The 12765-nt window shown below is 54.2% G+C and overlaps 1 protein-coding gene across 2 annotated transcripts in view; it reads right to left on the reverse strand.

The window, feature by feature from the left end:
- Nucleotides 1–346: 346 nt before the first annotated feature.
- LOC123344847 (tripartite motif-containing protein 10-like) overlaps nucleotides 347–12765 on the reverse strand; it is a 111714-nt gene continuing 99295 nt past the window's right edge. The window contains exons 6-7 of one of the 2 annotated variants that reach the window (XM_044981339.1): nucleotides 3304–3375; nucleotides 347–1885 (exon numbers count right to left, since the gene is read on the reverse strand). In XM_044981339.1, the coding sequence (XP_044837274.1) occupies nucleotides 1371–1885; nucleotides 3304–3375 (587 nt within the window). In that variant the 3' untranslated portion in view covers nucleotides 347–1370. The remainder of the gene's footprint in view (nucleotides 1886–3303; nucleotides 3376–12765) is intronic. The other variant, XM_044981341.1, reaches the window with a different exon arrangement.

Raw genomic sequence — 12765 nt, forward strand, 5'->3', positions numbered from 1 at the left:
GCCACCCCATACCCCTTGCCCTGCCTCCAGCCAGACCCTACCTCCAGTCAGCCCCTGCCCTGCCTCCAGCCAGCAATGTACGTAATATATCATTTTATTATTATTTATATAGTTACGGAAAGTAAATAATACATGGAGGAAATGAAAAGGTTTTTTTAATGTGATTTTGTTTTTAGTCACCCCTGCCGGGGCCCTGCCAAAAATGTTCAAATTGGGCCCCGCACTTCCTAAAGCCGGCCCTGATTCCCTGTGGGTGCTGGGGGGACACAACCAAGTCGGGAAGCAAATCCCATGATGCTGCCCCCAGCATCTGCAGCTGGGTCAGTAAAGTGGAACAAACATGAAGAATTGTTTGTAATGTTTTATTTACAGTAAGTAGCTGGAAAGTAGCAAAGTAAAAGGAGCTGAGAAGGAGCCTTAATAACCGCAGCATGGCCAGGAGATCCCCAGCTACTGAGAACAGTTTTCTTTATGGCACTAAAATTGCACCAATGGCCAGGAATTAATATAGGGAATTAATGAGTTACAGTCTCACTTTCAGTAACATGTAATAAATCTCCCCGTCCCGCTCACATTCCCTTTCCTTTCGTACTGTCCTTTTCTAGTCATCATTGTTCTAGCCTCACTTTCCATCCCTCTTTATTTCCCTGTGTCTCTCCCCCCTGTCACAGATCATCCCCCTCGGCTCCTCTCTTCTTTCCCTGATCTTATCCTTTCCCCTCGTGCTGATCCTGGGCAGGGCCGGCTCCAGGCACCAGCCTACCAAGCACGTGCCTGGGGTGGCACCTCGGAGGGGGTGGCAATCAGGGTTTGTTTTTGTTGTTTGTGGTTTGGCCAGGCGGCGCTGGGGAGGGGGGGGCGGGGACTTGGGCGGCCCGATGCGACGATGTGGGGGGGGGACGACTTGGGCGGCCCGACGCGATGCTCGGGGGGTGTGTGGGGATTTGGGTGGCCCGACGTGGCGCTGGGGGCTGCGGGGACTCGGCCAGTATGACGCTCAGGGAGAGGTCGGGCGGTGCTATTTTTTTTTTTGCTTGGGGCGGCAAAAATGTTAGAGCCGGCCCTGATCCTGGTGAGATCTAATCCCACAGATCTGTACAAAACGCTCCCCCCTGCTGCTGCTTCTCCCCAACCCCCCGAACCCTGATTGATTCATGCTCTGTCCCTCCCACCCCCATCCCAGCTGTTAGTTTTGCCCTCTACCCAGCCCCCCATCTCTGCCCAACCTGCAGCCCCAGAGGGGGAGGATCTTGCAGGGGACATAGATGAGGTGCTGAGGGCTGGGTAGATGGGAGTCCTCCAAGGTCACAGAGACTGGGGTGTGTGTGGCTAGAGAGGCTGATTTCCAGTTCCTGCCTCTGCTGCGTGTCTCAGGGACACAGGCTGAGCCGGGATCCCCGCCCCACCCAGAACCAGGGTCGGATTCTCTCCCCAGGGACGGAGCCCGGCGGGAAAGTGAAGATCGGGGCCTCGTCACCAGCATCGATAAATGTCACCTGCCCCCGGTCACAGTCCAGACAAACCCGGATTCTGCTGGAGGCCCGGCTCAGGGGCAGGCGGGTGCGAGGGGAGGTGAAAGCCTGCAACCGACCCCAGCACTGCTCCACAGCCCAGATCCCCCCCTTAGGGCTAGGGCTGATCCATCCCTTCCTCCCCACAGACTCTCTAGCCACCCCCACAGCCCAGAACTCCTCATCCCCCACCTCCACCTCCCAGCAATGTCTCCCCGAGGTGAATCCCTCACAGCCCAGCACACAGAACACAGTGTCAAATCTCTCAGGGTTGTCGGGCAGTCGCTGCCGTTTGTCTCTCCGTCTCACACATTTCCCATCCTCAGACAGGACGAGGATGGGATGAGCCGTGTCTGGATCCAGAGTCACATTCACTGGAGAGAGAATCAGAGCGTTAGGGGCAGAGCTCAGCCCTGGGGGAAGCTGGGACCATTTTTCACACTCCCCAGCAGCCCTGTCCTGACTGGGACAGGCCTGGATCCCAGGGAGCTGCCTCTGTCCTGGGTACCTGAGACTGAGCAGAGATGTCACTGCAGCTCCTCAGTCTATGTAATACAACCAACTTCATTAGTTTCTCTTTTGCCTGCAAAAGCTTCAGCTCCCTGCTCCCCCTCTTGGGACTGCTCCATTCTCAGTGGCAGAGGCACAGCCAGGAAGGTGTCGGAAGCTTTTATGGAGGAGGGGACGGGTACCAGTTAAAAAACTGAGCGAGAAACTCCCTCCCCTAATGCAGCCTCCACTCCCAGGCCAGGGAACATAGAGGAAGGTGCAGTGTTGCGTAAGTGCCACTCATCACCAGAGAGGAGGAGGAAGGATTGGTTGGGGTAGCCCCATCCCCTGCCCAGAGAGAAGGGAGGAGCTGCCAACATCACAGGAAGAGCATCTCCCCAATCCAGGAAGCAGTGAGCAGCTCCAATGCGAGAGCCCAGCCCCGCCCAAAGGAAAGGCAGGATGTTGGAGAAGAGTGATGGGGAGACCCCTGCACCAGGTGAAGCAGAGGGATGTGGCAGAGAGCTCTGTTCAGGGGCGACTCTGTTAAGAGTGTTTCTGGTCATCAGCGTGGGCATGAACTCAGCACTAAGGGTGGTGTCGGGACTGTTTGTGTGTCCCCGCCCCCACCGTGGACCGGACCGAGGCCGTGTCCCCTGGCCAGGCTGGGAGACTTGCCCACTATGGAGAGCCCCTGACACTCCACCTGCCCTGGACATGGGTACGGGGGCTGTGAGAGCAGCCTCCGGCCCATGTGCCCGCTCTCCAGGATGTGGCATCCTGGGGAGGTGGAGGGTACAGGGCCCCCCAGTGCAGCCTGGGCTACCTGGGTGGTGGCCCCGGTTCTGGCTTCAGGCCTGGCCAGGAGGCAGGGCCTCTGGGAAAGAGGAGCAGGGGTGGGGCCTTTGAGAGGGGCCAGGACTGGAAAGAGGCTGGCGCCGCGGGCAGGGGCTGCGCTACACAGGGAGGAGCTGATCAGTTGCCCTGCCCAAAGCACAGACACTGCTTGTGACACTCCATGCCTGCCCGAGGCCTGCAGTGCGGGGCGGGGGAAGGGGAACGTGGCACCCTGCCCTCAAACTATGCCCATGTCAAAAAGTGTCCTGAACATCCCACTTTTAAAAGTGTGTGTTGGGCAGGGAGTGAGGGGGTGGGGGGGGACATGGGCTCCTGGATCCACTGAATCTGTTATTTTTAGGGCTGTGTGTGTCATGATCTCTGTCAGTTTGGTTGGTAACTTTAGCTACAATCTCATGACGATGTTTTCTCTGGAATTTTCTCATAATTTAAAGACAATCTCCACCTGCAAACTCACCCAGTCTGGGGGCTCCTAGGGGTTCCCCGCTTTTTCTCTCCAGTGCAGACGGCAGAGTGTCTGGAGGGGGAAAGGATAAGAGAGGTGAGATTTCAGACTTTCATACTTATAACAGCGTCCCCACTCTGTAACTTTTATAATTATGACAGAGAAACAGACAGAGACACTCAGTTATTTAATATAGAAAGGTCTGAAACCGTCTCTTTCCTCTCTCATTCAGGCATCTCCCAGCAATGGAACCAACGTCCTTGCAGTCTCATAACTATCCCAGGACAGACAATCTGCAAGTGAGATTTACTTTTCCCCTCCCCATCCCCTCCCACCCTTCAGACTCCAGTTGGTTTGTCTCATTCACTTACGGCCTTTTGTCATAACGTAGACTCGGATCATACAAAGACTTTGGCATAAAAATAACTTTACCCACTTGAGTCCCTTTGACACTACAGAGAGCAACATGAAGGGGCCCCCATCCTCCACAGGCAGATATAGGAATAATAATAAAATCATTTCATAAATGTGGAAACTGAGGAAGGGGAAGGTTGACTCTATGGGCCAGATTCACCCCAAAAGGAGAGAGGGGAGGGGCCATTTGTGACTCTGCTATTCAGTGGCTGCAGGGGCCGGTGCAGACCTTGGCATAGGCAGAGGAAGTTCTGAACCAGCCAGAGCTACATCCCTATGATAATGGCCCCCGTGTGTCTTGCCCAGTGTGCAGAGTGTCAGAGGCCCAGTTTTACACGGCCCATGTCGCTCTGTCCCTCATCCACCTGCTCCCTCTTCCACTCGCCCTCACCATCCCCACCCCAGTCCCAGCCCTCTCAGGAACACGCCTTGTGCCTGCAGCTGCTGGGGAGGAAGCAGAAGATGCTCCTGTGCTGGAGACATGGCAGGTGGGTGAATGGCTGGTTTGGGGAGGCCAGTCCCCCCCTCCAAGTCCTGTCCTTTCTACTGAAGCTACTTCCATGCCCACTGGAGCCCACCCAAACCCATTGTAGCCGCTAGCTCCTGCCCAGCACACCCAGCCCATGGAGTGTCGGCCAGCTCCAGCCTTCCCAGTCACAGAGCACCAGAAGGCCGGGAAGCATGGGCCGCGGTGCCAGACCTGACCCCGGCCACTCCTCCCTCTGCAGCCGCCAGGCTCAGTGAAGGGCCAAGAGCAGCCTGCTGCACATAGCTAGGAGGGGGCCTGAGCTGGGGTGGAGCGTGTGCGGGGCCACCCATGTCTTTTTGGGGAAGCGATGCCTTCCCTTGCCTTCGTGCCGCCCATGGCTGGAGGATTCCTCACTGTGTGGGAGGAGCTTTCTCCTTCCCCAAAGCCCATTGGCTCAGCACAGCTGCCATCCAGTACCAGAGCAGAGTGATGGGCTGGGTCCAGCTTTAACAGACAGCCTCTCATTTCTGGTCTATATTTTGGATGGCGACTTTTAGGCCCTAGGGCCTGGTTCTCAGAGGAGTGGGGCACCTGCATTGGTAATAATTGGAGATATACCAATCTCCTAGAACTGGAAGGGACCTTGAAAGGTCATCAAGTCCAGCCCCCTGCCTTCACTAGCAGGACCAATTTTTGCCTGAGATCCCTAAGTGGCCTTCTAAAGGATTGAACTCATAACCCTGGGTTTAGCAGGCTAATGCTCAAACCACTGAGCTATCCCTCCACCTGCAGCTCTCTAGATGGGACAGAGAAACGCAGCTGCCCCAAATTAGTCCATTTTGCTAAATTGGGGCCCGAATGTTCTGACTTTCAATAAATCATGAATTCATGTGAGCCATCCCGACTCCTGGGCCCCTGCTACATCTGCTCCATTTGTCTGCTTTCCACTGTTTGTTATGCTAAGTATTGAGAATGCTACAAGGGTCATTTCTTATGCAGCAGTTTGGACAGACCACGATTGTGTGTTTGCACTGACTGACTCGGCTTTGGCCTGGTGAGCAGTTTGCTGGACGTAAGGGAAGTGTTGCCTTAAGTGACCTTGTTATGAAGCGATGTGTTCATAAGTTGCTCTGTAGGACAAAGATGTTTTGATCACACAAAGAGGTTAAAGACAACACTCCCAAACTGTACTGTCCAGGAGCAGTTAGCAAACTCCAAAAACTGCGATATGGAGACAAGCTTGAAAGTGACCTGGGCATAATCAGTGGTAAGAAATAAGGATTATTATGTCATGGAGATCAGCAGGGAGCCTTGCAGCTCTCAGCTGCTGCTGGCAGTGGGCCCTCAGCAGTTCCCAGCTGCAGCAGATGCCTCGGAGCTCCCAACTGCTGTGGGGGGGTGGGGAGGAGTAGGGGACCCCAGAGTCCCCAGTCACTGTGGGTGCTGGACCCTCCTTCTTCCCTATTTTGTCAGGGATATTTTTAGTAAAAATCACGGACAGGTCAAAGGCTTCCGTGAAGTTTTGTTTATTGTTCAGGACCTTTCTGTGATTTTTACTAAAAAAATCTGAGCTGAAGTCTGAATCTTAATAATATTTCAATCAGAAAAGAGAACAACAACATGAACATAGCTTGGACATCCAAAGACCTGCCAATTAGGAAGTTCATGAATGTGTATTGTATGAGCTATATACGCTATTTAATATTCATAACACTCAAAGATGATTGGAAAAGAACTAATACATACATCATTTGGACACGTATAATATGTCAGACATTGTAAGGGGTTCTCGGAGCTTCATAGGAGAAATTCACTGTGACCTGCCTATGGCCCAGGAGAAGATAATTGGCTAGTTCTTCTTTCTGTATGTCTGTCATTTCTTACTTTAAGAGTAATTGTAATGGCAAGGCAGGCTTTTGGTAGAAACAAAGGTTTGAATCAATCAATCAGGGTGACTTGGACCCCAAGTGTGTGACATTCTCACCCAAGAATTAAAGAGAAGCATCATCTAACTATGAACCAATTGCCAAGAGCCATTCTCCTCCCACAGCCACAAAAGCTTTTCCCAATTTCCACTCTAGATCCCTTCTAGGTACCTTTGAACTTCCTCAGAGGCTCCATGAGAGCAAGAGTTTTCTGGGACAAATCGCTGAGTCTCTTTTCCAGTTCAGGAGAAATCTCCTCTGGCTGCTGGAACGTCTCCTTCTCACACCTGGAGAGAAACAGTTTCACATGGTTACATTTTACTTAGTGACACTTTATAATTTGTTGTCAGTGAAAGTTGCTGCTCTAATGGGTCTGGAGTTAGAATTCTTCTGCTTCTCCCAGCCTCAGAGCAGGTGTAGTTCACGCTCTGCCAGTCAAACCTTCACTCTGAAGATCCCATTTAACTCTGGCCTGGAGAGACCAGCTCTGGGGATAAAAGGGGAATTGAGTCTCCATGGCCAATTCGCTCCTTGGCCTCCATGCTCTGAGGGACAGGAGGTTCCCAGGTGAAGTGCTGTAGAAATCTGCCTCTAGGAACTAGACTGAGACACCAGCTACCCCTTCCCCAGCTCATTCCACACAGGTCTCCAAACAGCCCTGAGATGGGGAAAGGCTCTTGAAAACTACTGCCCTGGGCTGAATAGTGACCAGGACCCAGCAGTGACAGGCCCATAGTCCATCCCCACAATCCTGATGCAGCCAGTCCCCCAGGGACGTGACATCTCAAGGAAATACTTGAGGTCAGGCCTTCCCACTGAATGGAGAATTCCAGAGTCTTCTATAAAAGGGTGAGAACATCAGGATAAAGTTCATTTGAGAATTTTGTGTCCAACACATGACCTTCCCCACACATTTTGGCAGGGATGGTGTCCCTGGCCTGTTTGCCAGAAGCTGGGAATAAGCAACAGGGGATGGATCACTTGGTGATTCCCTGTTCTGTTCATTCCCTCTGGGACACCTGACACTGAGCACCATCAGAAGACAGGCTGCTGGGCTACGTGGACCTTTGATCTGACCCAGTATGGCCATTCTTATGCTGTAGATTCATGTGGAGATGTGGTGCAAGCTCTTTCCCAGCATTGTGAAGTGTAAGGGGGAGTGAGAAAGAGACACATACCTGGACAAGGTGCTTCTGATGTCCTGGAGAGAAAGAGAGAGAATTTCAGGCCCACCTGACACACACTTCAAATTCCAAAGAAGGGATTTTGCAAGTATGGGGAAGAGAGGCTCTGTCCTGGTCCCAGAGCCAAGGTAATGAGTCTTTTCTATTTCTAGTGTCAATGTGTCTGCGACTTTGCAATGAACAATAGTCATTCACATTTCAATAATGCACACATGGAGTTATTCTGTGATCTCTGACTGCTGGACACTTGTACCCATGTTTTAGGAGATCTCCTGTCCCTGTGTTGGGATCTGGAGTATTTCTAACTCAGTCTCACCTGCAGGAATTCACTTGCTGGCTTCTGACACTTCCCCTCCAGCTCACTGATCAGCTCACTGAGACGGGAAATTTCCTCAGAGACTTTGGTGATATTTTCATTCTGTATCTTCGTTATCTCCTCCTCCAGCTTTTCCAGTTGGGCCAGCAGGAGCTCCTCTTGTTCCTCCAGGAATTGGTGCAGTTGCTGAAAATCAGCTACAATTTGCTGCCTCTTCTTTTCTATCTGTTTCTGTAAAGCAACAGGGAAAGGGCTGGTCAGGGACATGGAGGCAGCCTGGGGGGGGGGGGGATCCTTTCATTGAGTGCTGAGTGTGCAGGAGGGAAAACTTCTTTGTAACCCTTAAGGTTTCTGACACTTGACTCTACCCCTGTGGTTACCAGGAAAAAGTTTCCCTCGCACCTTTTTCCATTTCTCCCCGTGTCTCTAAAAAGGGATGTTTTCACATCTGACCTGGTTAAAACTTTGCATTATCGATGAACCCTGAGCAGGAAGATCCTGAGCAGCAGGAGTCAGGAATCAGCATTACACTGAGAGAAGTTCCCAGGGGGTGGGGGAGGAAAATCAAATGATTTAATAATGCAAGAAATGACACAGACACAGGCAAAGCCGCTAGAAATTAATTCATTCACTGGAATGGAAGGAAGTCTAGATTCTGCACATGAATCTAACAGAGAAAAATCCACGATCATGGAGAAACAGACATGCCCACATTCACCAATGCCACAGAGGAATCTGCCTACAAACAGACCTCTCACCACAAGTCTTTGCACATCAGTAACAAGAGGCACCTACCAGATACTTCGGGCTTTTCTCCTCTCTAGTCACTTTAGATCCCAGCAGCTTTTCTCTCTCCTCCCTCAGAGTCTTCAAATGAGCCTGGATTTTTTCCTGTAGAAACAGAGATGATTTGGGAGGTTTTATTTCGAGTTTGAGAGGGGTGCGTAGGGGGATATTTTCCCACACAAATCCAATTTAACTGTTGGTCCTAACAGGTTCATGACATTAGAGTCACCAAGGAAAAGAAATCTAAGAATGAAGACTGGGGATGTGTCATATTCTGGCTTGTTACCAATTCAGGTTCAGTCTTTTTAGTAACTGGAGAAAGACCTGAATTATCCAAGCTTGCCTGGTATTTATTCATTCATTCGTATTACAGAACAGAACAGGAAAATGGGAACACATGGTGGTGAATCACTACATTTAATTTTGAAAAGATCAAACTACCAAAGAGATAAATCCCAGAAACCTCGTCTCCCTGCTTGGCCTGGGAGTTTTATCAGGGCGTCTGTCCCTTTTAATGGCCTCACTTCATCATTACTCAGGGCTGCTGCTGGAGTGGCAGCATGGCCTAGTGGTGTGGTTGCTCAAGTTGGGAGACCTAAGTTCTATTCCCAACTCCGGAACTCCACCACCGCGAACGGCGATGGTGGAGTCGACGGGGGAGCCGCGGACGTCGATCCCGCGCCGTGAGGACGGGTAAGTACTTTGAACTAAGGTACTTCGACTTCAGCTACGCTATTCGCGTACCTTAGATCGAACCCCCCCATCCCCCCACCCCCCCAGTGTAGACCAGGCCTTGGAGTTGGTATGGCAACCTCCACCTTTTCATGTTCTCTTTGTGTGCGTATATGTATATACAATCTTATATTTACATATATGTACAATCTTCCTACTGTATGTTCCACTCGATGCATCTGATGAAGTGGGTTCTAGCCCCTGAAAGCTTATGCCCAAATAAATGTGTTAGTCTCTAAGGCCTACACCAGGGGGAGGAGTTGATGTAAGATATGCAACTTCAGCTACGGGAATAGCTTAGCTGAAGTCAAAGTATCTTATTTTGATTTACCTCCCATCCTCACAGCGCGGGATCGATGGCTGCGGTTCCCCCTGTGGACTCTGCTACCGCCACTCGCCCTGGTGGAGTTCCGGAGTCGACAGGAGCGCGTTCGGGGATCGATATATCGCGTCTAGATGAGACGCGATATATCAATCCCCGATAAACCGATCGCTACCCGCTGATCCGGTGGGTAGTATAGACATCTCTAAGGTGCCACAAGTACTCCACGTTCTTTTTGTGAATATAGACTAACACGGCTACTACTCTGAAACATGTGAGCTCTGTCTCAAACCAGGCATGAAGAAGTTTGATCTTCTTCACTAGGGTGACCAGATCACCCAGGTCAAATATCGGGACGCAGGGTGGGGGAGGGGGACAGAGGTGGAAAAATGGCAGCAGAGCAAAAAAAAAAAATCCCCCACCCTGATTCCTCCTCCCTTCGCAAGCGCTGGAGGGAGGCCCAGGAGACTCAGGGGACCGCGGGGCTGGGGTGAGTGTGAGTCCGGCCTGGCCCTGAGCAGGCAGGACTCGGGCGCGGTACCTGGAGGGAGAGTAGGGGGTGGCCTGCCGCGGAGGGAGGAAGCGGCCGCTGGCCAGGCTCGGCGGCTGCAGCTCTGGCGCCCACGAACCCCCCGAGTCTGGGCCTGCTGCGGGGACCCAGCCCCTGGCCAGTCGCGTCTGGGCTGGCTGCCCAGCTGGTGCAATCCCGCGGGCGGCCCCGGAATAGGGGCAGCAGGCCCCAGCCCCCGCAGGGGAACGAACGGGGCTGGGCTGCCGATGCCTCTGCCGCGGGATTGCACCAGCTGGGCAGCCAGCCCAGATGCAACTGGCCAGGGGCTGGGCGCAGCGTGCGCGCTGCTGGGTCCCCGCAGCAGGCCCAGGTTCGGGCCCGGGCGCCACGTGCTTGGTCACGTCCTCCCCCCGCGGCAGTGGGAGCTGCAGCAGTGGCTGCTCCCGAGTCCCGCTGTCCAGGTAGGGAGAAGGGCCGCCCCCCTACTCTCCCTCCAGGTGCCAGGCCGGACTCACACTCACCCCGACCCCGTGCTCCCCTGCGTCTCCTGGGCATGGCATGCTTGGCAAGAGGCGGGGATTTGGGGAGGGAGCCAATGGGGCAGTGAGGGGGCGGGGATTTGGGGAGGGATCCAATGGGGGAAGGAGGGTGTGGAGTCGGGCCCGGCAGGGGAGGGCGCGAGCATTTTCGGGCTCCGGAGCCTTTGCTTGTTTGTCCAGTGTCCCGACCTAACATTGGTCGGGACGCGGGACAAACAAGCAAATATCGGGACAGTCCCGATAAAATCGGGACGTCTGGTCACCCTACTCTTCACAGAAGATTTGCAGAGGCTCCTGGTGTTCCCCACACACCCGCCGCCTTCCTGCTCCCTTCGCTGCCTCTAATCCCAGCTGTTTCTATCTCCTTCACCAGCTGCCTGTTTGGCCTGAGGTTTCTATGTTGCACCATTTCTCTTTACTAAGGGCCAGTGGCAGATTAACACACAGGGCCACTGAGTCCCGGCCAATCTTGGGCCCAAGAGCAGGGCTGTCTGTACCCACATGCAAAGGACGCAGCTGTGTAGGGCACCAGGAAATTTGGGGCACCACATTTCCTGGTGCCCAACACCGCTGCGTGGTGCTCCAGCCCCTGCCCAGCCTATTCAGCATGGCCCTGCCACAGCGCCTCCTCTTCCCACCCCTGCTCTGCTCTAGCCCCGCCCCACTCCACCCATTCCCCAAAGCCCCCACCCCTGCTCTGCCTCTTCCTGCCCCAGCTCCCCTGAGGACTGCAGCAGGGGGCGGCCTGCACTCACCCAGCGGCAGGAGGTGGAGCACCCCGGCCCCAACCCGCTCCACTGGCCGTGCTGGGGGGTGTTTCCCCCTTGACCCCCAAAGCCAGCCCCTCCCACGGAGGCCTGGGCCCCACACAGCCCCCCCACCCCAGGAAGACTGTGTAGGGAACCAAAATGGCTGGGGACAGCCCTGCCCGGGAGTGTTGGAACTTGTGTAGAAGGTGGGAGGGCAACAAGCACCAGATCTGTGGCCCTGTCCCCTGCTCTTCCTTTTCTCCCAAGGGCCCTCCCCCCAGCCAGGCTGGAAATGAGAGCCAGGCCACAGTGAGAGCCCCTCAGGGAGCCCAGGCAACTGTGGGGAGCCTCGGACCCTTCATTTGCCCTGGGTGGGGGACTGGAGGGCCTGAGAGCAGCCTCTGGCCCATGTGCTGCCCAGGGCATCTGGAGGGCCTGGTCTCCCTGGGTAGCTCTTAGGTGCCTTCTTGGAGGGGGAGGGGGAGTGGGCAGAGGAGGATCGGGGGCAGGGTCCCATGGTGATGGAGGGACTAAGGCCCACCTCAGTCCCTCCCCCACCAGGAGAAGGCACTGATGTCACAGCCCCTGCTGCTCCGTGCCTACCCAAGGCTAAAGAGGCAACATGTGGTGGAGGCATGTGCCCCCAGATGTATTGGGATGCCTGTGGCAGGGATACCCAACAGCAAGGAGGCAGCATTTCCCCTGGCAGTAGCACTGCCCCTGTCGGTCGTGGAGGGAGGAAGAAAACAGCAGAGTGGCTCACTGACAGCTGAGCCCTTTCCCCACCACATGGGGTGAGGTGGCTGAGGACCCCAGAACAGTAGTTCTTGGAGTGACCACCCTATTGAGATCCGTGGGGCAGTTACCTCTTCCCAGAGCTATTGGCTCAGGCTCTCTGCAGACTCAGGCACACGGCACTCTGTCAGTGAGGCTTGAAAGTTATAACTCACTCAAACTTTTCTTTTCAATCCTATGGGCTAGAAAATTACTTTTTGTTGTGGATTTTTTTATTATGAAACCTGAAGTTCTGTTTTAATCATGTGACTCCAGAGGTGGGTCTCTAGGGAAGAACCCATAGTACCAGTGCTTAAACCCACTCCTGTAGACATGTTCCATCAGGGGTGAAAGATTCTTCCTAAAATTGGAGGTGCCATGAGGCCCTGCCCCCTCTGTGGCCCTGCCCTGCCTGCCTCTTCCCCAAAGGCCCTGTACCCGGCCAACCCAGAAGCTGGAGCTGAGTTGCGGAGCCCAGGTCCCTCCATCTGCCCAGGGTTGGGGGGATGCGAGAGCAGCCCCCAGCCCATGTCCCTGACCCCCAGGCTCCCTGCCCTGGACAAGTGGAGGGTCTGTGGCTCCCTGCAGCTGCGCACAGCTCTTACCATGGCCTGGCTGTGGCTCTTTGGCTCCTGAGTCCCAACCCCCGCCCGGGCCAAGCTGGAAGCTGGAGCTGGGTCAGAAGAAGAGCTGCACTGGCACCTGTGGGGAGCCATGGACCCTCAGCCTGCCCTGGGCAGG

This window comes from Mauremys mutica, chromosome 12, assembly GCF_020497125.1.
Source record: "Mauremys mutica isolate MM-2020 ecotype Southern chromosome 12, ASM2049712v1, whole genome shotgun sequence".
NCBI classification, from domain to species: Eukaryota; Metazoa; Chordata; order Testudines; family Geoemydidae; genus Mauremys; species Mauremys mutica.